Source organism: Notamacropus eugenii, chromosome 4 (assembly GCF_028372415.1).
Source record: "Notamacropus eugenii isolate mMacEug1 chromosome 4, mMacEug1.pri_v2, whole genome shotgun sequence".
NCBI lineage: Eukaryota > Metazoa > Chordata > Mammalia > Diprotodontia > Macropodidae > Notamacropus > Notamacropus eugenii.
Genome location: NC_092875.1, coordinates 22129878 through 22151649, shown reverse-complemented (window position 1 = coordinate 22151649; position 21772 = coordinate 22129878). Strand labels below are relative to the sequence as shown.

The window sequence follows — 21772 nt, the reverse complement described above, 5'->3', positions numbered from 1 at the left end:
TCCCATTAACTAGTGGACAAAAGCCCTAAAGCATTTTAGCAGAAGAGGTTCATGTCTTGCTTCCATGTCTAAGTAACTGTATGCCCCGCATTTCCCCTTTCCATGCCTCATTTTCCTTTTCGGTGAAGTGAGAGGGTATTGGGCACAGGCCTCCTCACTCACTTAGGGGGTCTGCTGGGAAGTGTCGTGGTGAAACCAAATGTTTCTGAAGTGCTCCATTCTAAATGTAAATAAATAAAATTAAAACCTGGAGATCTGATTCAATGACCAAGGTTCCTTTGAGCTGTAACGACCTAGAAATTCTAGGAAAGCAAGAGACGCCAAACCAAGACTGAATTTTCAAGCCAAGAAGTGCCAGGCACCAGACTCAACTCAGGGCATGGGGGAGGTATTTTACAAAAAGAGACAAAACATTGCCCCTGTCCTCAAGGAGATTACGCACTAGAAGGGAGACAACACGCCACCAACAAGGTACAAACAAGCTACTGCAGCCTCTCGGAGTCTCGTTGTCCCCATCTGTCGAATGTGGGAGCCGGAGTAGACGTCCAGCTGTAGATCCAGCCCCCGAGGTCCCTACATTGTGGGGATTCTATTCATCTTCTTGAAAACAATGACGTGAAGGTAGGCAGGGTGCCAGGGAGGAAGGGCTGCAAGGGGGCTGGAGCTCTGGGGGTCTGTGCCAACATGGTGACACCCCAGGACTGGGGGGGAAGGAGAGAGACAGAGGGAGAACAGGAGGAGAGGAGGAGGAGGAGGGAGAGATGAGGGGAGGAAGATAGGGCACAGAGGGAGAGAGCAGAGGAGGGGAAACGGGGAGGGGAGAAGGGGAAGAAAAGGGGGAGGGGAGAGAAAGAAGAGAGAAGAATGAAGGGAGAGAGAGGACAGAGTGTGTGAGAGAGAGGAGAGAGAAGAAAGAGAGAGTGTGAGAGAGAGAGAAAAGGGAGAAGAGAGAGTAAAAGAGAGAGGAGAGAGAGGGAGGGAGAGAGAGAGAGAGAGAGAGAGAGAGAGAGAGAGAGAGAGAACGTTTTTGCCTGTCTTTGTATACTTAGCTCTTAGCCCCATACCTAGCACACAGTAGATGCCTAATAAATGCTTACTCACTGGATTCTAAAAACCAAAAGCCAACACAATATCAATACACAATACAGAATGTTGCTCAGACCAAACATCGCAGTAACAGAGCCAACAGATCAAAAGTCAGTCTCTCCAGACTTGTATAATCTGATGTGGAGCAAAATAAACTGAATGCCACGGAGTGGACAGTATACCTGAGGGCCATACGATGAGAAAGGACCACTAAGGAGGAAGTGAGGTGGCAGAGAAGAGCCGCTGAAATAGAAGCCCTCCCATGACACAGAGGTGAGGGCTCACTGGGACAGAATACTATGTACATTTGAACACAACCTTTGTGTGGAATGTTCTTACTTAATAGCTCTTCTCTGTCACAAGGAAGGTTCTGTGTGGAGGGAACAGAGGGAACTTGCTGGGATGGAAAGACAAAAGGCAGCCATTAAACACATTCCCTGAAACGCGTCCCAGAGAAAGGCCTTGGTTAACCAAGCAGGGCTCCCCCAGCCCTGAGCTCAGCAGGGCCTTGCATGTCCTGGCTATTAATTTTCTAATCTTTGACATGAGGAACAGCTTCCGGCTTCCAGCCCAAGCAATGGGCTGCCTTGGGATCAGGGGATCAGATTCAGAGCTGAAAGGGACTTGAGGGGATTGGGCCCAACCCCCTCATCTGACAGAGGGGGAAACTGAGGTTCAGAGATAGTAAGTGCCCAAAGCAGAACAGGAACTCAGTCTAGCAGCCAGGAGGTGGAGGATTCCCCCTTGGAGATCCTGGTGCAAAGGCTCAAACACCACTTGTTCTAAAGGGAGTGTTCTAGGTCTGGTCTGGGCTGCACTGTCCAGACAGGCAGCCCAAGGGCCTGGATTCCTAGCTTGGCTCTAGTACCTTGACCATGACTTTGGTTGGGCAGGTCAGCCCTCTGGGCCTTGGTCTCTTCATCTGTGAAATGGGGAGAGCAGTCTTGTCCCAGCTTCCCTCCTGCTAGAGGGTGCACAGGGAGAGCTTGAAGGACAAGGGGTTTCACCAACCTGGGCCTCAGAGCTGCTGAGGGGCCCCAGAGGTTGCTTCATCCAGCCCCCACACTGGAAGGTCCCTGAGAGCAGGCACTGGCTTTGGCCTTGCTTGTCTATCCAGGGCTCAGGACAAGGCAGGAAAGCATAGAGTGAGAATATGGGATTGGGAGTCAGAGGACTGGGTTCAAACCCGAGCTCTGCTCTGTGTGACCCAGGACAAGTCCCTCACCCACCTGAGACTCAGTTTCTAAACTAAAACATGAATAATCTGCGTGGGCAGCAAAACATGCCTGAGTTCTGAATGCAGTGAAAACTTGCAATGAGGGGGCACAGTGGGGAGCGCTCAGGACCTGAGTGCAATCCTGCCTCAGACAGTGTCCAGCTGCGTGACCCTGGGGAAGTCATTTACCTCCTTTGTGCCTCCATTTCCTCCACAGTAAAATGGGGATGCTCCACCACCCAGGTTCATACTTAGCAAACTCTGAGGGCTCTGACACCGATTACGGCTACATACGAACTCCTGACTTTTCCCAGATGTCATTGAACACGACGGAGCTGAGGTGGCCCCTGGCTCTGTTTTCTAACATTGACACACTGCAATCACTCTCACGCTCATCTCCTAATCCTCGTCTTCCTGCTTCTTAAACTTTAGACACTTACTTGTTACCTGGACGAAGTTGTTTCGTGTGAGAATTTCAATGAGTCACTTTGGCAATTTTGGAACTCTGAAATGGATCCCGAATTTGCTTTTGTCATGGAGCTAATGTCTAATTCTAGACCCAGGACCCTAGAGATGGGGAAACTGAGGCTCAAAGAAGAAATGGGACGGGGCCAGGACTCCCCAGACACAGGACCATAGGTCTGGGAGGACACTGGGCCTAGGCCATTAGGGGATGAGGGTCAGAGGCAGAATTGGAACTCAGCACCTCTGCCCTAAATGCACCAGCCTTCATAAACTGCTGAGGCCAAAAACCTTTATCATTTTGCAGACACCACTCGTTGCACCTGGGGAGAGAAACCTGCCTCAGTGTGCCCAGGCTGGACCTGAACAGCAGCAGATCCAGCTTGGCAGTGCCTACGGGCCCAGTCTCCGAGAAGCCAGACTAATGCCCACTGGACCACAAAGAGGGGGACTGTGTGGTATTCTAGACACAAGAGTACATTCTAGAAACACACGGAGGGCGGGGTCTGGATCCAGTGGCCCACATAAGAGATGACCACAGACAAACCCATCCAAGGGACAAAGACTGGTAATGAAGATTTTACAGGTCAATGTTGAGGCCTGTCCAGAACAAGTATCAGGGAGAGGAAGAGAAAAGAGGAAGCCAGAAGCAGCTGCGCCCATCTCGATGGAGAGGTACTGAGAGGCCAAGGGGGGACCACAAGGCCCCGGTATGGGGCACCCAGGGAAAGCTGCTTCCTCTTCCCAGGATGAGACGCCTGGTTAAATTCAGTCAAAGGCAGAACCCACTTCCAGGGAGTGGGGGTTGGGCAGGTGCCTCGTTTCCAGAGTCCTGGACGCCGTGCCTCAGTCCCAGGGCGAGTTCTTTCTTTTCTTCTTTGTTGAGGTAGCTGGGGTGAGATGACTTGCCCAGGATCACACAGCTAGCGTCTGAGGCTGGATTTCACCTGACTCCAGGACCGGTGCTCTATCCACTGGGCCACACAGCTGCCCCCCTGCCCCTGAGACTATTTCTAAATCAGTGACTCCTCCTTACATGGCACCTGCTCTCACAGATGGCTTTCCCTTGCCAGTGACTTTGTGTGGCCCACCCTGGGCCCTCCACAGAGGGAGAAACCTCCAGACGCCCAGGTCTGAGAGCAGGTGAGCAGGCTCCACTCAGGACTGTGAGAATGTCTCCCCCCACTTGTGGGGGCCACTCCAGGCCTCCCCTCTCCTCGCCTGGGCGGTGGTGGCAGCTGCCAACTGCCCAGAGTCACTTGGCAATCTGACTTAATTACAGGGCACTCCCTTGACTCTCTCCCATATCCCTCTAGATCTGATCACCCAGAAGCTAACTCTGACAGTTTGGTTGGCATGATGTTTGTGAGGATGGGAACGTTGTCTTTCCCAAGGGATGGGCTCTCCCAGCCAAGCTCCCAGTAGGTGGGAGTGGTTGTTTTTTAAACCCACAAAGTTGAAGTGGGCAGCCTTGGGACATCTGGACACCCTGCAAAGAGCCCAGTTCTGGAGGCTGGGCCACTGCTTCTCACTCCCCATGTAACCTTGGACACACTGCTTTCCTTTAACGCTTCCATGTCTGTAAAACAAGTGGGGTTTGACCTGGCTGGTCTCTGAGGCCCCCTCCAATTCTAGCCCAAGGATCTCAGGATCCTGTGAAGGGTTTAGGTTCAAATCATGGCTGAAATTTGTTACCTGCAGGCCTTTGGCCAGGTGATTCTGAAGATCACCTGGCAGGATAAGGTACCAGATACTGAGGTCCTTGCTTGAACTAAACTGCCAAGCATCCAAACTATGCTTCAGAGAGTGCTACTCCAATGCGCTGGCCACGTTGTTCGAATGCAAAATGTATGCTTGCCAAAAAGACTGTTTTATGGAGAACTCACACGGGGCAGGCGATCACATGGTGGTCAGAAGAAGCGATACAAGGATACTCTCAAGGTCTCTCTCAAGAACTTTGGATTTGACTGTGCAACATGGGAGACAGTGGCACAGGACTGCTCAGCATGGAGTGACCACATCAGAAAGGGTGCTGTGCTCTATGAGCAAAGCAGAATTGAAACAGCACAAAGTAAATGTAGGGTGTGCAAATTTGGAGTATCCACCCCAAATGTTCACATGGACTATCTGTGCCCAATCTGTGGTAGAACATTCTGAGTTCATATTGGTCTGATCAGCCACAGGCAGACACACTGAAACTTAACTTTATCATGGTGATGTCACTTTGGTCCTCTTCCAGAACGAAAGATACCAACCAACCAACCAACCAACCTTCTCTGGGCTTCAGTCTCCTCATCTATAAAATAAAGGGGTCAGACCAAATGACCTCTGCCAGGATAGCTTTACCCTCTAGGCCTCACAGGTTGCTTCTGTCTCTAGACCTGACACGAGGACCTTTCCTCCATGGGCTCCTCCTGGCCCTTTCTTGGTTTGAATCCAGGGCAAGAATAGACTAGGACAACAGGGGCCTTAGCTCCACATGCATAACACTCAGTATCTAGCACAGAGATGGAGAGATTTAAGTTCAGGAGAGAATCGAACCGGGGACCTCAACTCCCAAGAGCTAAGACTGAAGCCAACTCTTCTATTCAGAAGTTAGGAGACCATTTTACAGATGAGAAAACCGAGACTCTCAAGTTAAAGCTTGTGCTGCCTCACAAATATCAGATGAAACCTTATCTTCCTCCATCAGACTTCACAAACATTAAATAATGTTTTTATTTTCTTACCTGTTATCAGCTATGTCCCACCTGCAGAAGAAAGGAAGGAAGGAAGGAAGGGGACAGGGAATCTCTCCTCCTCCCTCATCTCTAACTAGGACCCCAGGGCCCAGGTCCTCCACTGCAGAACAATGCTGGCCTTAGTACCCTCTTCTGTAAAGTGGACACAAAGATCCTGGCATCACCTACATTCCAGATGAGTCAGAAATACAAGTTATTATCACTGCCATCATCATTGTTATTAACATCAAAGAAGGGGAAGTGAGTGGTGACCCCTTCACACACACCCCCACACCCCCAGTCAGTTATTTCATTGGGTTGGCTCACAATCACAAAAAAAGAGGGAAAGGCCAATTCTGGTGGCACAGAATCATGACTCACGTTTTGGGGGGGAATGAAAGGGCCTATTATGCACCTCTGTCTTTGTGGTGGGGAAAAAAAGCCTTTTTGTTTCTCCATCCGAGCTCCAGAATGGTAGAGAACACAGGCATTGTGGGGACAGAGCAGCATCAGTCCCTGTGGGACACAGACATTAGATGGGGCCTGAGATGCCATATCGGGAAGGCTGGGACCCAGGGAGCCCACTTCTGAAGCCTGGGGAAAGGGATGGCCACAGCTGGGCAACAGCAGAGGCAGCATTCCAGAGCCAGGCTCTGCCCCCAACCTGCAGAATGCAGGAGTGGGAGGGAGGGTGGAGAGACTGAGATAGAGACAGAGAGATGGAGACAGAAAGAGATCCCCTGATAACAGGCCGCCCAACCAGATTCCACAGTCGGAGGGGAAGGTGGGGAAAGGTGGGAAAGGGTGTCCAGGAAGAATAAAGGAAGATCATATGGATAAGTAAGGGCAAAAATCTTCACATAAATTCCAACTAACTCCCCCAACTGGTTCTGCAGAGCCAGGATCAAGGATAGGTAAGGGGGCAGCTGATTCCAACTCAACAAAGGAGGTCACATTCATGTTTTTAGGGCCAGTGGATTCCATGCTGGCCTGTGGCTTTGTGCTGGGACAAATCAATGCCTATGTACCCCAGGTGGATGCTGCAGTGGATAGAGCACCAGGCCTGCAGTCAGGAAGGCTCATCTTCCTGAGTTCAAATCTGGTCTCAGATACTTCTTAGCTGTGTGACACCAGGCAAGTCACTTCACCCAGTTTCCTCATCTGTCAAACGAGCTGGAGAAGGAAATGGCAAAGCACTCCAGTATCTGCCAAGAAAACCCCAATTGGAGTCACAAAGAGCTGAACATGACTGAACAAGTGTCCCAGCAGAGATGTAGTACACAGTGAGCGTACTTCTCAAAATGCAAGGGAGCCCCATTTCATACCCCTGCCTGGCACACCACACCGTGTCCCAGCTCTTCCCAACAGATGTTTCTTCTGGAGGTCACAGAGTAAGTTTCTGCCTTTCTCTGTGTCTCAAACATCTCGAAGTACAGTTAAGTGCCTACTAAAGGCTACTGACTGACCTAATGCATAAACTGCTGAGCCTTTATAGCTTTCAAAGTCTTGCTCCCCTCCAACACCGACCACTTTTCTAGTCTTATTATTCATTATTCCCCTGCCCTTTGATCTCCCATCACTAGGTCTTTGTACTGGTCATCTCTCCCACTTGCAATGCTCTCCCTCCTGACCATCTCAGAGAATCCCTAATGCCTTCAAGACACAGCTCAAGGCCCGCCTGCTACAGAAGATCATCCCATCCTCCTTCCATCTCTTTAGTGATGCCCATGTTCTCTGCACTTCTTGAGGGCAGCACCTGTCTCCCATTGGTCACAGTGCCTGGCATACCGTCGGTGCTTCATAAATGCTTATGCATCAAACAGATTGGTTACAATTCCCTTCTAACTGAATCCAAACAGATGAGCTTTTTTTTCTTTTTTTTTTCCCTCTCTGGCTTGCAATTCCCAAAGGAGAGGTCGACTGTGGGCTTCCCCCAGTTCTGACTTTCCCATGGAATGCTGATGCCCTGCCCTCAATCACCACACCAGTCTCGTCTGACTAGTTTCACTGTTAACCCAAACCTGTTTCTTCAAACTACCACCCACTGGATGGGGCCTAGGGCAGTGTGGCTCAGTGGAGAACACCATGGGTGGCAGTTGGCACCTCCCCCTCGGAGCCTCAGTTTCTCACCTATAAAATAGGGCTAAGAGGACTGCACTACCTCCCTCCCAGGGTCCTTGACCCTCACCGGTGGCACAGCAGATGAAGTGCTGGCCTTGGAGAGAGCATGACCTGGGTCCAATTCCCACCTCAGACCCTCGGGAGAAGTGAGATCTTGCTTGGGCTTCTGTTTCTCCATTTGTAAAATTAGGGGGATGGACTCTATAACCTGTGACATTTTACATACATACACACACACACATACACGCACGCACACCCCTCTGCATTCTAAATCTAGAATTCTGTCCTTGCACCTCCTAAGGCCCTGTCAGAGTAGAAGGATTCCGTTTCTCCCAGGGTCCTCCAGGTCACCAGCCTCCTGTCTGCAGATAGGACTGGGCACTCAAATGATGGAAGTCAGAATGTGTCTTTTAAAGAATCTCATGGCCCAGCCCTGCGGGAGATGCTAGGGATACAAAAGCAGTAGATTAGAGCAAACAGGGCTAAGTGACTTGCCCCAGGTCCCACAGCTAGTAAATGTTTGAGGCCACATTTTTACTCAGGTCTTCCTGGCACATGGTAGGTGCTTAATAAAAATTTGTTGACCTGACCTGTGCAAAAGGACAGAGACAGGAGATGACATATTGGGACTCCAGGTTCACAAGAGGACCTCAAAGGCCCTCAAGTCCAGACCTAATTCCTTTTACAGATGAGGAAACTGAGGCCCACAGAGGTGAGCAACTTGCCAATGTCACACAGGTAGAAGTGGCTTGGCACAGTGCCTGGCATACCATAAGTACTTAATAAATGCTTCCTGCTGTGCTGGCAGATCTAAGACCATCTTTCCATCCATCAATTATATAAGAATGTTTTCAGGGGATCCTAAGGAAACGCTTATTTGTCCTAACACTGAATAGCCATAGATGACTATGCACTCTGAGTCACTTCTTTTTTATTTTTAAAGAAACTTCCATGCTTTTTCTGTTTCCTTGCTTGAAGTCCTTCCTTCTCTTCCATAATCCTGTCTTACAGCAGCCCTTTCCCTGCTCACCTTCAAAGGTAATGCTACTAGCATGTTAAGAGGTTGAAAGCAGCTTTACCAAGGGCATTACTACTGTGTATAAAGTAAGAGTAAGTGAGCTCTAATGAGGGCATCAGACTCGGTCACACAAACTCAGAGTCAGAAAGGGTCTCAGAAGTTACCCTCCTCCACGACCTGCAGTGATGGGACCCCCCACCCCTATCTTCCTATTCCCCAAGTGATCATCTTTAGGGCACAGACTTTGAACCATCTACTATGGGACCTCAGACATCTCTTTTTGCTTCCGAGCTTGATTCCAGAAAGAAGAGGTTATCATAAAGATGAGGACTGTAGCACCTTTCAATTTTGCTTCTGAGCTCAGCTGGAGAACACCCATCATTACGTTACAAGCAAAACTATTCCAGCATCTGTTTGGAAATCCTTCTTCCAAACCACCCTTGGCACCTAATTCTTCAAGAGCCTATGTCTCCTAACTGGCAGTTTTCTAAAGGTTAGTGTCAAGGTAACAATTTTACCTGCCCGACCCACCCGCCAGCTTCATCTCAGGGGCAGGCTCCACTGAGAGAGATAATACTCTCTCTGTGTTTCCAGGACACTCCTCGGCCTCATTTCCAGCCTGGATGACTCAGGATGGTGCAACAAGAGGGGGAATGAGCAACACCTCCACTGGGAATTGGGCAATCTGGTCAGGGAGGGCTCTGATTCAAATACAATTTTTCCCAGAGTCAGAAAATAAAATTCAGCTGCAAAAAGGACCAAGTCAATTGCCCTGACAATTCTTGTCCCAAAGGAGTCAGGGGCTGGCTCCGGACTCAGGTTACTTCTAATTGAGATGAATCATTTATTAATCCCCAGGGTTGGGTGCTAGGAGGTGGTATGGGGGAAGGCTTACAGAGAGGATGAAGCTAATTCATAGAGGAGCCGATTTGGGGGCAGTGCCCACTCAGGGGCTCCTACCCTCCAAAGGGGTCAGAAGAAGAGAAGAATGTAAGAGGTCACCCAGGTCAACGCTCTCATCTTACCACTTGGGTCACAGACTTACTAAGAGGCAGAGTCAGTATTTGAACACAAGGGATGGATCGTTTTTATTGTTTTTTAATAGGCTTCAAGATGTTATGTATAAATAACACAAGCTGACAACCCTATAGTGATGAAAGTCTTACAAAGTGCCCCCCAATGTCATGGGAGAGCCCCCCAGTGTAGGGACTATAGGCATCCTCTTTGTACACATAAAAAAACTGAGGCTCAGAATGACAAAGGGACTGGCACTAGGGCTACAGAGAAGCATGATCTGAACTCAAGTCTTCCAGATGACCAGTCCGGAACCCTGGTTCAAATTGCACCTCTGATGCTTACTATATGAATGACCTTGGGCAAATCTCATGACCTCAGTTTTTTTCACCTGTAAAATAAGGGGGTTGGCCTAGAGAGTCTCTAGTACTAGGAGCCCCATGAAAACTTTACGTACTGTCAGCCTTCACTGATGTGTTGGTTGATTCTGCTGAACTGTTCCCCTCTCAATCTTCTCCTTTTTTATTCTTCATAACAAGGGATTGAGTGTGGGGGAGAGGAAGGGATATATTTGGAACCGAAAGCAAAAGCTATCAACTGAAAAAAAAAAGCTGGCCCAAAATGTCCTTCCTAGATAATAAGTCTAATAAGCCTAGTAGATAAAGCCTTCATCCAGATCAAAAAACATGCTTTGGACTCAGCGTTGGGCAACCCCTGGTTAGAGGCAAGGGTGTAGACTGTGATTTGCCCAATCAGCAAGAAGTCCAACACGAACAAGCCCAGCCTAGATTATATCACTGAAGGAGTCAGGTACCCAGAACCACACACACACACACACACACACACACACACATACACACACACACACACACACACACATACATACACACACACACCTCTTCTGTTTCCACACCCAGACAAGTGGGTTCCTGGGAGAATTCACAGAATAGAAATGGGTACACATCAAAGAGACAAGATCTTAGTTAGTAATGACAGAAGGAAAAATGTCTTTGTAGGGAGCTGTCCAACAGTGAGATGAGCTGCCTGCCCCAGAAGGAGGGGATTCTTCCCCACCTCTTTTCACTATCACGATTTTAGGCTGCACTGAAAGGAATGCTAGGTCCTCTGTAATCTACCCTGCTCAGACTCCCCAGAAAGAAAAATGGGTTCTGGTCTAAGTACAACTGTTTAAGATTGATAAGCTAGGGAACATCCAGGGATGCCAAGTAGGACAATGAAGTCAGGTCAACAAGCATTGATTTAGTGCATGCAAAGAAAGGTAAGAAACAAGCACATTTTAAAAAATCAGAGTCTGCATTCAAGGGGCTCAATCTGATGGAGGCAGACATAACACAAACAAACTACATACATACAGAATATAGTCAGAATGAGCCGGAGATAATCTCAGAGGGAAGGTTGGCTATTAAGGATGACAAAGGCTTCTTGCAGAAGGTGGGACTTTAGCTGAGGCTCTGAAGGAAGCCAAGGAAGGCAGGAGGCTGAAATGAAAAGGTAAGGAGTTCCAGGCATGGAGAGAGTCAGAGAAAACCCCTGAGCTCAGAGAGGAGTCTCATTCATGGAATAGCCAGGAAGCCAGGAGGCCAGGGTCACTGGAGCAAAGAGTATGTGAAAGGCTCTAAGTGTAAGCAGATGGCTAGATTATGAAGGGCTTTGAAAATCAAAGGGAGGATTTTATATTTGGTTGTGGAGTCTGTTTAATAAAGGGCAGGGGTAACATAGTCAGATCAGCACTTTAGAAAGAACAATTTGACAGCCATGTGGAGGATGGACTGGAGGAGGGGAGAGACCTGAGGCAGACAGACCCCCCCACCCCAGCAGCTACTGCAATAGTGAAGGTGTGAGGTGATGACTAGAGGCAGTGTTAGAGGAGAAGAGATGAAATTGATGAGAGATGCTGAAAGGTAATTGATGAGAAATACACAAAAGTGAAATCGATAGGTCTTGGCACCATATTGGATGTGGGAGGGTGGTTAGGATAGTGAGAAGTCCAGGCTGACTCCTAGGTTTCAAGCCTGGGTGAATGGGAGGATGGTGGTACCCTTAAAAATAACTGAAAAGTCTGGAAGTAGGGAGAGCATAGAGGGAAAGACAATGAGTTCTATCTTGCACGTATTGAATTTAAGATGCCTAAGGGGCATCCATTTTGAGATGTCTGAAAGGCAATTGGAGATGGGAGACTGGAAGTCTCCAAGGTCACAGAGAAGTTAGGGATAGATAAATAAATCAGAGAATTCCCAGCAGAGACAATAATTGAATCCATGGGAACTGATCAGATCACCAAGTGAAACGGTAGAAGAAGAAAAGCCCCAGGACAGGACTCTTGGGGGACACCTACAAGGACTAGGCAAAGAAACGGAGAAGGAGCAGTCAGACAGAAAGAGCAAGGGGTGTCCCACAAAGCCTAGGGAAAAGATCAAGGGGAGTGATAAACGGTATCAAGGAGTGCAGAGAAGCCAGGGAGGAGGAGGTCTGAGGAAAGGCCACTATGAATACTGGTAATTTTAGAGGGAGAGTGAAAGCATAGAGGATGTGAGGGTCTTGTTGTAGATGGTACAAAAGGGGGGACCATACCAGGGATAGATGCATCAAGCGAAGGGTTTGGGGGGTGGGGGATACATGGGCATGTTTGCAGGCAGTAGGAAATGAGCCTATATGTAAATAACCAGGGAAATACCAACTATAAAGGGAGTAAATGGCTGGTGATCTGAAAGGGGAAGGGGGACTGGGAAAAGCTTCTTGGAGAAGGCAGGACCTGAGCTGACCCTAGAAGGAAGCTGGGAGGCAAAGGTGAGCAGGAGACCATTCCAGGCCTGAGGACCAGCCAGTACAAAGGCAGAATCAGGAGATGGAGCAGGTATGGAAAGATAGAAAGAGACCAGGTTACAAGAGCTTCAAATGCCAACCAAAGGATTTTACAGTTGAGTCTGAGGGCAATGAAATACCTGGAGCTGGCTGGGCAGAGTGACAGGGTCAGACCTGGCTTCTGGGCACAGGAGGAGGAGGGAGGGGAACCAAGTTGTAGGCTACTATAATCAAGGTGATGAGGGCCTGCCCCAGGGTGGCAGTATGGGGGCCATGGGAGTGGAGAGAAGGGGGTGTAGACCAGAGACATAGGGAAGGGAGGTGCAGGACAAGGAGGAGGCCATTGGATCTGGGAGACTGAGTAAGTGGGAGGATGGTGGCACCCTGGACAGCAATAAGGAAGTTCTGAAAATGGAAAATTGAAGTGGGGGGAAGATAATGAATGAATTGTTTTGAACACAATGAGTTCCTCCACATGGAGATATCCAAGAAGGAGAAAGACTACAGCCAGAAATACAGATCTGAAATCACCTGCAAAGAGAAGCTGGAACCTTTCTCTAAAAGGAGGCTACTGGGGGGTTTCCCACCATATCCCTGCTTCCCCAGAGGGTAATCTGGGCAGCACTGTCAAAGCAAATTCTGGCAGGAACAGAAAGCAGCACAAGATCAGGGATCCCACACTGGGGCTATTACCCTAATGGGACCAGAACCAAGACCCAAACGATTGTGCCAGCCTGTCCACTAGGGAAGAAGAAAAACCAACTCTATGTCATGAGATCGTCAAGTTAAGTCCATAAATATGGATAAAGCACTTGCTGGCAATCTGGAATAATAGAACGTATCCACAACTTTGATGCTGGAAGATTTGGGCTCAGTTTTTACCTGACCCTTACTAGCTGTAGAATCCTGAATGACTCCAAGCCTTAATTCTGTCATCTATAAAATAGCGATACTAACACCTTGCAGGGAGGTACAAGGCTCAAGGGGTATCCCACATAGAAAGCATTTGGCCAAACTCTCTGTGCCCCCAGAGGCAATCAGGTGCCCACATCTGTGGATTCCACCTCCTCAGAATATCTCCCATCTGACCCCTCTTCCTCACCATTTTCACCACCACCAGCCCAGCTCAGACTCACTGGACTTCTGCCCTAGACTACTGTAAGAGCCTCCTTCTTGGCCTCCCTGCCTCCACCCTCTTTTTGTATTCCTCGAACTTAGCACAATATCTGTCACATAGAAGGTGCTTAATAAATGTTTGTTGAATGAATGAATAGCTCCCTATTGCCTATTAGGGTCCAACACAGATTCCTCCATTTGGAACTTAAAGGCCTTCACAAACCACCTCCAAGCTATCTTTCCAAACTGAGTTCACGATATTACTAAATTTAATATATTCTCTCTCCCTCTCTCTCTCTCTCTCTCTCTCTCTCTCTCTCTCTCTCTCTCTCTCTCTCTCTCTCTCTCTCTCTCTTCCTCCCTCCCTCCCCTCTCCCCTCCGTCTCCCAGCTTGCCCAAGCCAGGCAGAGGAAGGTAGGAAGGTTCCAATTACCAGGTCAAGGTAGCCGAGGAGGCCCGGTAAAGAAAAGCCTTTGTTCTTGAGAGGATCTAGTCAAACCAGCCTGGTAAAAAGATGGAAACCTGGCAAGAAGGCAGGGGAAGAAGAGGAGCCTGAATACAGAAGTACAGGAAGGGTTGCTCTTAGCACCCCCTTGCCCATAGGAGGGCAAGCTTGGTGTAATAAACAACACATGGCTGGGCGCCGTGTCAGGAAGACATGGGTTTGAATCTAGCCTCACTTCTCAGAGGCTCAGCTTCCTCCCGTGGATGGTGGGTAAGAACGCTTGCAGCCTCTGTCCTGGGTCTGATGAGGCACCAGGCAGAACCTGTGCTGCAAACATGAGATCAGAAAAGTCAGCTGTTGATCAGTTTGATATCCAGAGCCAGGATTTTACCAGTATGGGGAACTCCCAGGGAGTAAGCTCCTTCCACAGGCACTAATGGGCAGCCCGTGGGCCACAGTCTTGGAGAGGAAGCAAAGCAGAGAGAGGCAAAGGGACTCTCCCAGGGTCACACAGCCAGGGGGTCGGGGGAGGACTGGACAGTTGTAGGCCAGCTCTCTTATTCAGTCATGTTTAAGAAGTCCTCTCCCATCCCCAGAGCCTGACCCCGAGCTGAGGCCTCTGTAGGAGCTAGGGCTGGCAGCATCCTCATCTATAAAACAGAAGCTGGTGACCTCTTGCAGTCTCCCCTGGCCCTATGAGCCCATCTTCCTAAGAGTACCTGGCAAACCCACCAGGAAAAACAGGCCTCAGAAAAGGACTTTGGAAACTTCAGAAAACTCCAAGGTCACAGCCAGGAGGCCCAAGTTGGTTTTGGGGCAAACTTATTAATTAGATCCAGGCTGATATATCAATTGATCAACAAGCATCCATAAGAACCAACTATGTGCCTAGCACTGTGTCAGATGCTGGTGCTATAGAGAAAAGTAAAACGGGCTTGCTGGGGTCAGGAGTAGGGAAAGGAAGTTGGTCAAGATATTAGCAGCATTCTCCCCTCCTTCTCTCTCCCTCTCTCTCCCCCACTTTCCCCCCCTCCCCTCTTCCACCTTCTCTCCCTCTCTCTCCCATCTCCCTCTCTTCCCCCCTCTCTCTCCCTTCCCCCCTCTTTCTCCCCTTTTTCTTTCCCTCTTTTTCCCCCTTTTATCTTTCTCTCTCTCTCCTCTCCTCCACTCTCTCTCTCTCTCTCTCTCTCTCTCTCTCTCTCTTCCCCCCCTCCCAAACTGCCCCTCAAGAAACTGCTTTGAATAACTTAATCCCTACTTCCAACGTACTTCTAGGTTTACATGCCCACAGTCTAACATAAGCTCACTGGGGTCCAAGATTCTTCGGTTTCTGTCCCATGGGGTGAACCTATAGGCAGCTTTCCATGCAGAGGCCCCTCAAGCCTTCCTCTCTGAGGCCTCCGCACTTCATGCTGGAATTCTGGCACCCTATGCCCACCTGAGAGCACCCCACACACATTCCATTCACGGAGGGCAGTCCAGCCTGGCTAGGCCTCATTCCTCTCCAGACTTGCTCCCCTTTTCTGCCCCCTTTAATGCAAGTCCCTTCAGAGCAGGGACTGTCTTCCTTTTATTTGCATTTGGATCCACAGTGTCTGACACACAGCTTAATTAAGGCCTGCTGACTAACTGAAAAACAGTCATAAAGGACAAGCTGGCATGAGCGAGTTTAGGGTTAGGTTTCTGGAGAGACAGATCACATCAGTGAGGTCACAGATCCCCTGCAGAGAAAGAACCAATCCCAAGGTGGGTATGAATGAACCCATTTTACAGATGAGGAAAGTGACTCCTGCCAGACTCATCCAGCCAGTAAGGGTTAGAGTCAGTGATGATGAAGATGATGATGTGAAAAGCATGGCAGTTTTGAAGTTCCAAGACCTGGGTTCGACTCTCAGCCTTGACGGTTTGCTTCCCCTCTCAGAGCTGTTTCCTCCTCTCTAAAGGGACAGGGTTTGGTCTCAGCCTAAGGTCCTATAAGCATAGTCCTTAACCTTCCTGGGTCAGTTTCTTTTTCTGTAAAATTGGGGGTTCTTAGATCTCTCTCCCACCTCTGCATCTCTGCTCCTTGGAGGGGAGTAAAGTTTGCTAAAGCACTTTCTGTACATTATCCCATATTGCGGAACCCTCTGACATGGAGGATGGGACTGTGGTCAAGACTGAAACCCAGATCTCTCCTGACTTCAGTCTGGCACCAGCTGCCTCCTCAAAGATCAAATAGTCCATTGTGGTCCTTAGCTCTTGGGGGAGGGGGGGTGGCAATATAAAGCCCTTCTATCCCTGAGCTCCAAGGACCACTTTGGGGGAGAAGAGGCAAAGTGAAGGGGAGTGTTGCCAGTCAAAATCTCCAGCTTCTTAGTCTTTATCTTGATGTCAGTTTAGATAAGGAGGTCAGAGTTCGGGGAGGAAGGAGAGGAGGTCAGAAAAGAGCTCTAGGAGTGAATCAATGTCTCCATGGAACCCCAAAATCTCAGAGGTCAATCTAGTCTGACCTGACCAAGGATAGATGGATCTATCAAGAAGCTTTTATCAAGCCCCCAGACTACCCTGGAGATTACATTCTAAGTCGTTTACACTCCTGGGTTCTATCACTTGTCCAGTGTCCTGGACACCTCCCTGGCCTTCTGGTGAAACTCAAGGGGCCCCTTCCCCCTCACCTCTGCTTCTCAGTTTCCTCCTTTGTGACTCTATAGCCTCGAGGCCATCACTCTGAATTGGTGATTTCATATGATCTTAATTCAATCGTTTATAAAGCAAGTGCTAGGGCTACAGAGACCAAACGAAGGGAGGTCCCTGCCCTCAAGAAGCTTACATTGTAATGGGGCATGGGGGGGGGGGAGGGCAACCCATCCAGAGATGAGACAATACCAAGTAATAATATTTTCCAAGAGAGAGAGGGCTAATAACTGGGGAGAAAAGGGGGAAGAGGGGTCTGAAGTCAGGAAAGCTTTCATACAGGACACAGTCCATGAGTTGTGCCAATGGAAAATTAAAAAGGACCAGTTTAGCAGTTGAATTCTGCACCAGCCTCAATGGTTAAGAAAATCTTCACCCAAACCTTTCAAGAGTCCCAGATTCAACAAACCCAATCAGAAATCCTCTGGCCCAGGCACCCAGACACCCAGCCTGTGTGCCCAAGGAGTGGCCAGAGCCAGCGCCCTCCCTACCTTGATACCGACACTTCATAGAATGGGCGCCAACAGGTCTGACAGCCAGCAACCCCCTGAAACCTCCATCAGGATGGGTCAACTCAACTTCAAGTTTCACCCCAAGTCTGACCACTCTGAATTTGGGGCTCGCTCCTTTTTTTCTCCACCAGTGGGAAAGTCCCCCATGGGATGCAGGGACCCCAAATAAGCTCAACAGGGGCAGCAAGAGAGAACCTATCCAGGGAGACAAGCAAACTGACTGATTTCCTCTTGGCCAGCAATGATTGGTTTGGAGAATTTCCATTTCTAGTCCACCACTGGACTCAGGATCCAGGGGAAAAGAGGGGACAGGCGCTGGAGACAGGGAGAGGGGAACCCCCAGCAGCTGATCCCCCACAATGCTTCGGGGGCATGCCATACGGTGGGGCAGGAGATGATGGAGAAACTGGACCACCCAGCTCCTTCCTCTGCAGATATACCGGGGGTCCTCGCAGATTGATAGAGCTGAGCAGAGCCACTGAATCCAAACTAACAGGGGAAACCAAGGCCCAGAGGAGGCAACCCCCTCACCCCTCCCAGAACAGGAGCTCCCTGAGGGCAGGTAGGCTTGGTTTCTGTTACTAGCCCCAGCAGCTAAGGGGATGAGCCATGAGGATTGAGGGGAAGGGGAGCCCTGGGGGCCAGGAAGAAGAAGCAGGCAGAAGGAGGACCCTTTAAAACAAGGTGACCAGTTCAAATGGAAATGGCCCAGGATGACTTAGAAAACCACAAATTAGCATTAACTATGTTGTGCAGTATTATTACTTTTTTTTTTTTTGTTAGTGGCTTTAAAGGATGATGGTGGAGGGGATCCTTTAAGAGGGCAGAGGAAGCCTTTTAACAGGGGCAGTCTCTAGGGCGTGGAGGGGGAAGGGCTCTAAAAAAAGAGGGTTGTTTTTTTGCCGGGGAAGGAAGACCTTTTAAAGAGAGGGCTCTTCCTGAGCCAAAGGGAATTTCTTAAACGGAAGAAGCTCTTTAAAAGTTACTTTTAAAAGGGAGGCGGGTACTTTCCAGGGAAGGGGAAATCTTTAAGAGAGGATTGTCTTAAAGAGAGTGTCTCTTTGGGTGGGTGGGGGCTTCTTAAAGGAGAGGTCTTCTCCTTCCAGGGCAAGGGGACTTCTTAAGGGTGGAGGAAGGGTCTCTTCCCAGGGAAGGGGGTGTTTCTTAAAGAGGCTGTGCTACCTTCCAGGGGAGGGAGATGGCTTCGCGAGAAGGGGCTTTCTTAAAGTGGGTGAGAAGGGACTGTCACCTTCAGGGGAAGGGGGGGGGCTTCTCAAAGGGGGTTGTCTCAAGGGGAGAGAACTGATCTCCCCGGCGAAGGGGGTTTCTTAAAGAGGAGGGGGCTGTCCCTTTCCGGAGAGGGGCTGTCTCTCTTGGGGGAGGCCGTTTCTGTCCGGGGGGGCTGTCTCTCCAGGGGGGGCTGTCTCTCTCGGGGGGCTGTCTCTCCAGGAGGGGCTGTCTCTCCGGGGGGGGCTGTCTCTCCAGGGGGGGCTGTCTCTCCAGGGGGGGCTGTCTCTCTCCGGGGGGGCCCTGTCTCTGTCTCGGGGGGCTGTCTCTCTCGGGGGGGGCTGTCTCTCCAGGGGGGGCTGTCTCTCTCCGGGGGGGCCCTGTCTCTCTCCAGGGGGGGCTGTCTCTCTCGGGGGGGGCTGTCTCTCTCCGGGGGGGGGCTGTCTCTCTCCGGGGGGGCTGTCTCTCCAGGGGGGGCTGTCTCTCTCGGGGGGCTGTCTCTCCAGGAGGGGCTGTCTCTCCGGGGGGGGGCTGTCTCTCCAGGGGGGGCTGTCTCTCCAGGGGGGGCTGTCTCTCTCCGGGGGGGCCCTGTCTCTGTCTCGGGGGGCTGTCTCTCTCCGGGGGGGCTGTCTCTCTCCAGGGGGGGCTGTCTCTCTCCGGGGGGGCTGTCTCTCTCCGGGGGGGCCCTGTCTCTCTCCGGGGGGGCTGTCTCTCTCGGGGGGCCTGTCTCTCCAGGGGGGGCTGTCTCGGTCCCCTCCCTTCCCGGAGCGGCGCAGTCCGGAGGGCTGCCTGGCGGCGGCCGCACTCACCGAAGAAGGGCGGCAGGTGGGCCACGGCGTCCAGGAAGGGTCCCGTCTCGATCTGCTTGTCCGCCGGCAGCGGCTTCAGCAGGTGCTCGGCCAGCAGCGCCATGGCCGGGTCGGCGTTCGGGCCCAGCAGGAAGGCGGCAGCGGCCGCCGGGTCGCGCCCCCCCGCGGAGCCGGGACCTGCGACTGCGCCTGCGCCTGCACCGCCTCCTCCCCCTTCCTCTCCCCCTCCCCCCGCGGCGTCCTCGCCGCCATCGCCGCCGCCGCCTGCCTCCGCCACCGCGCCGCTGTCCGAATCCTTGCGGCCGAGCCCAGCCTCCGGGCGAGCCAGCAGCGCCGCCCGCCGGCCTCGGCCTAGCCTTAGCCAGCCGCCGCGCCCCGCCCCCGGCGCGGCTCCGCCAATGGCGAGGCCACTCTCCGCCAGGCCCACCCCAGCCCCGCCCTGGGCACGCCCCCAGCCCCAGCCGCGGCGCCCATTGGCTGAGCCCCGCCGAGTCCCGTCCCACCCACGCCGTGGAGGGGAGGAGTGCACGGCCCCGCCCCTGTCCGCCTAGCCCCAGAAGGGCGCGGATCCCGGGCCCGGGGCGCCTCACCCAGCCTGCAGCCTCGCCCCACGGAACTGGTCCAGCCTAACCTGCCTTTATTCAGTGTCCTGAGAGCCAGGCCCGGCGCCAAGGGCTCTCCATCCGCCAGCCAACCTGCATTAAGCGCCTTCTGTATACCACGCCCACGGCTCCCTCCATCACTCAGTTCCCCTGAGTGTCCAGCCTTATGGAGTTCTACTTGCTGGCCCCCCGAGAGCTTAGAGCCCGCTGTGGGGGACAACATGCGCACAGCTGGAATGATGTTTTTGTCCAGTCCTGTCTGACTCTTCCTGACCCCATTTGGGGTTTTCTTGGCAGAGTGATGGAATGATTTGCCATTTCCTTCTCCAGCTCATTTTACAGATGAGGAAACTGAGGCAGACAGGGAGAAGTGACTTGCCCACGGTTATACAGCTAGTAAGTGGCTGAGGCTGGACTCGGGTCTTCCTGACTCCAAGCGCAGCACTTTATCCACTTCACTGCCTAGCTGCTCTCATCATCATCACCATCATTCTGCCATAATAATAGTGTCCTGCTCTATTATTTGCCAAGGGCTCCACAAGTATACTCCTGTTTGATCTTCAACACCCCTGGGAGGGAGATGCTATTATCCCCATTTTACAGATGCAGAAACTTGAGCAGGCAAAGGTTAAATGGCTTGCCAAGAGTCACACAGCTATAGAGAATGTATTGGAACTCAGGTCTCTCCAAACTCCAGGTCCAGGGCTCTATCCATTGTACCACCTAGCTGCCTTCTATGCATAGAAGATATCTCTCCATATATATGGAAATATGTGTGTGGATATATTAAAAATTGCCTAATACTTTATAATAATATACGTAGTAAATTATTAGGTTTTTTTTTAATGAATCAGTCACTCAACCTGCTTTTATTAAGAACTGACAGAGTACTGTCTTTGCACTGGCTCCTTGGCATAGGAAAATAAGATCAGTTCTTCCAAGAAAGTCTAATCCCTCTTTCCAAAAGATTGCCTCACAAATCCCTGAGGACAGCTCCCACGCCCTGCCTAAAGCTTCCCATCGTTCATTCATTTAATTTATTAGCCACCAGCCCCTTTGTGTGCTAGGCAAGCTCTACCCATCCCCAGTTCCTTCAGTCCAGGAGCCTCTGCCCTGCAGGACCTCCAACCTGGCAAAGCCCTTCCTAATCTGTGACTGCCAGAAATGAACACGATGTGCCACGTGTGCTCCCAGCAATGCAGAGGAAGGCAGGGCTCGCACCTCCCTGGTCTACCCCTAGACCCTTCTCCATACACTCTAAAATCACACTCATTTTCTGGGGTGCCAAACCACCCAGTGGTCACTGAGACCATTTGTCTCCATCACATTCATGTATTTATTATCTTTTACTCACAAAGCCTAGGTCAAAATTCACCTCAGTAATGCCCAGGACCCAGTTAACCAAGAGAGCAAAACTCTTAAATAAAGTCATGGAAAGCATATTGAATTTGGAATTAGGGGAGTTTGGAATTCAAAACCAACCTCTTCTGGTAACTTTGTGACCCTGGGCAAATCACTTAACCTCACTTAAGACTTCCCTTCCTGCAGCGCCTCTGCCACACGTGAATCTACTATTTAACTTGCAGGAAAACACATTTTTCAACTACCATCCCTCCTTAGGACTGAAAATGACTGGGTGGATGTGACAATCTTTGTCCTACTTCACTGCCCCCATTTGAGGTCCCTCCCTCCTCCGTAGGACCCATAAATCCTCCCATCCTACTTCACAGGTTTGTGATGAGGCTCAAATGAGATAATGGACATATCCATCCATCCACACACACCCCCACCCACCCATCCATCCACCCAACCATATTCTGATATAGATAAGAAGAAAACAGTCCCTTGTCCTCTCTCTCTACACTCTCTCACTTCCTAACCTCATCAGTTCCTAGAGCAGGGGCCACGTGTGGCTTTCTAAGTCCTCA

At 50.7% G+C, this 21772-nt stretch overlaps 1 protein-coding gene across 1 annotated transcript in view; it reads right to left on the bottom strand.

The window, feature by feature from the left end:
- The window catches only part of GLTP (glycolipid transfer protein), a 28165-nt gene extending 8735 nt beyond the window's left edge, over positions 1 to 19430 (bottom strand). The window contains exon 1 of the mRNA XM_072600157.1: positions 19243 to 19430. Within this exon, the coding sequence (XP_072456258.1) occupies positions 19243 to 19345 (103 nt within the window). The 5' untranslated portion in view covers positions 19346 to 19430. The remainder of the gene's footprint in view (positions 1 to 19242) is intronic.
- Between the last annotated feature and the right edge of the window lie 2342 nt (positions 19431 to 21772).